Here is a 2,500-nt window from a genome sequence, read left to right on the forward strand (position 1 = left end):
ACGATCCAACTACTCGATACAACGATCTATTAGATCGTGTCCTTAGACACCGCGATGCAATCATATCACATCTTAACTGGGCATGTATATTTCTGGGTTTTCACAGTTTTGGCTTGTATATTCATAATGATACCATGAGCGCTTTAGGGCGTCCACAAGATATGTTTTCAGATACCGCTATACAATTACAACCCATCTTTGCTCAATGGGTACAAAACACCCATGCTTTAGCACCCGGCATAACAGCTCCTGGTGCAACAGCAAGTACCAGCTTAACTTGGGGAGGTGGTGAGTTGGTAGCAGTAGGCGGCAAAGTAGCTTTGTTACCTATTCCATTAGGAACCGCAGACTTCTTAGTCCATCATATTCATGCATTTACGATCCACGTGACTGTATTGATACTACTGAAAGGTGTTCTATTTGCTCGCAGTTCCCGTTTGATACCTGATAAAGCAAATCTTGGTTTTCGTTTTCCTTGTGATGGACCTGGAAGAGGGGGGACATGTCAAGTATCTGCCTGGGATCATGTCTTCTTAGGTCTATTCTGGATGTACAATGCGATTTCCGTAGTTATTTTCCATTTCAGTTGGAAAATGCAGTCGGATGTTTGGGGTACTATAAGTGATCAAGGGGTAGTAACTCATATTACAGGAGGAAACTTTGCGCAGAGTTCCATTACTATTAATGGGTGGCTTCGAGATTTCTTATGGGCACAGGCATCTCAGGTAATTCAGTCTTATGGTTCTTCATTATCTGCATATGGTCTCTTTTTCTTAGGTGCTCATTTTGTCTGGGCTTTCAGTTTAATGTTTCTATTCAGTGGCCGTGGTTATTGGCAAGAACTCATTGAATCCATCGTTTGGGCTCATAACAAATTAAAAGTTGCTCCTGCTACTCAGCCTAGAGCCTTGAGCATTGTACAAGGACGTGCTGTAGGAGTAACCCATTACCTTCTGGGTGGAATTGCCACAACATGGGCATTCTTCTTAGCAAGAATTATTGCAGTAGGATAATGGCTAGGAGGATTTGAAAGGCATTATGGCATTAAGATTTCCGAGGTTTAGCCAAGGCTTAGCTCAGGACCCCACTACTCGTCGTATTTGGTTTGGTATTGCTACCGCACATGACTTCGAGAGTCATGATGATATTACTGAGGAACGTCTTTATCAGAACATTTTTGCTTCTCACTTTGGGCAATTAGCAATAATCTTTCTGTGGACGTCCGGAAATCTCTTTCATGTAGCTTGGCAAGGAAATTTTGAGTCATGGATACAAGACCCTTTACATGTAAGACCTATTGCTCATGCAATTTGGGATCCTCATTTTGGTCAACCAGCTGTAGAAGCCTTTACTCGAGGAGGTGCTACCGGTCCAGTGAATATCGCTTATTCCGGCGTTTATCAGTGGTGGTATACAATCGGATTACGCACTAATGAAGATCTTTATACTGGAGCTCTTTTTCTATTATTTCTTTCTGCTATATCCTTAATAGCGGGTTGGTTACACTTACAACCAAAATGGAAACCAAGCGTTTCGTGGTTCAAAAATGCCGAATCTCGTCTAAATCATCATTTGTCAGGACTTTTCGGAGTGAGTTCTTTGGCTTGGACAGGACATTTAGTTCATGTCGCTATTCCAGGATCCAGGGGACAGTACGTCAGATGGAATAATTTTTTAGATGTATTACCCTATCCTCAAGGGTTGGGACCACTTTTTACGGGTCAGTGGAATCTTTATGCCCAAAACCCTGATTCGAGTAGCCATTTATTTGGTACTTCCCAAGGAACAGGAACTGCCATTCTAACCCTTCTCGGTGGATTTCATCCACAAACGCAAAGTTTATGGCTGACCGATATTGCTCATCATCATTTAGCTATTGCATTTATTTTCCTGATCGCTGGTCATATGTATAGAACTAACTTCGGGATTGGGCACAGTATCAAAGATCTTTTAGAAACACATATTCCTCCAGGGGGTCGATTAGGGCGTGGGCATAAGGGTCTTTATGACACAATCAATAATTCGCTTCATTTTCAATTAGGTCTTGCTCTAGCCTCTTTAGGGGTTATTACTTCCTTAGTAGCTCAACACATGTACTCTTTACCTGCTTATGCATTCATAGCACAAGACTTTACTACTCAAGCTGCGTTATATACTCATCACCAATACATCGCAGGGTTTATCATGACAGGAGCCTTTGCTCATGGAGCTATATTCTTCATTAGAGATTACAATCCAGAACAGAATGAGGATAATGTATTGGCAAGAATGTTAGACCACAAAGAAGCTATCATATCTCATTTAAGTTGGGCCAGCCTGTTTCTTGGGTTCCATACCTTGGGCCTTTATGTTCATAACGATGTTATGCTCGCTTTTGGTACTCCGGAAAAACAAATCTTGATTGAACCTATATTTGCCCAATGGATACAATCCGCTCATGGTAAGACTTCATATGGGTTCGATGTACTCTTATCTTCAACGAATGGCCCAGCATTCAATG

At 41.8% G+C, this 2,500-nt stretch overlaps 2 protein-coding genes across 2 annotated transcripts in view; both read left to right on the forward strand.

Moving 5' to 3' along the window:
• Positions 1 to 1,198, forward strand: part of LOC135661073 (photosystem I P700 chlorophyll a apoprotein A1) — a 2,674-nt gene extending 1,476 nt beyond the window's left edge. Inside the window, exon 1 of the mRNA XM_065176456.1 lies at positions 1 to 1,198. This exon is cut by the window's left edge and continues 1,476 nt beyond it. Within this exon, the coding sequence (XP_065032528.1) occupies positions 1 to 1,013 (1,013 nt within the window). The 3' untranslated portion in view covers positions 1,014 to 1,198.
• LOC135661074 (photosystem I P700 chlorophyll a apoprotein A2) overlaps positions 1,039 to 2,500 on the forward strand; it is a 2,454-nt gene continuing 992 nt past the window's right edge. Inside the window, exon 1 of the mRNA XM_065176457.1 lies at positions 1,039 to 2,500. This exon is cut by the window's right edge and continues 992 nt beyond it. Within this exon, the coding sequence (XP_065032529.1) occupies positions 1,039 to 2,500 (1,462 nt within the window).

This window comes from Musa acuminata, unplaced genomic scaffold (assembly GCF_036884655.1).
Source record: "Musa acuminata AAA Group cultivar baxijiao unplaced genomic scaffold, Cavendish_Baxijiao_AAA HiC_scaffold_516, whole genome shotgun sequence".
Lineage (NCBI taxonomy): Eukaryota > Viridiplantae > Streptophyta > Magnoliopsida > Zingiberales > Musaceae > Musa > Musa acuminata.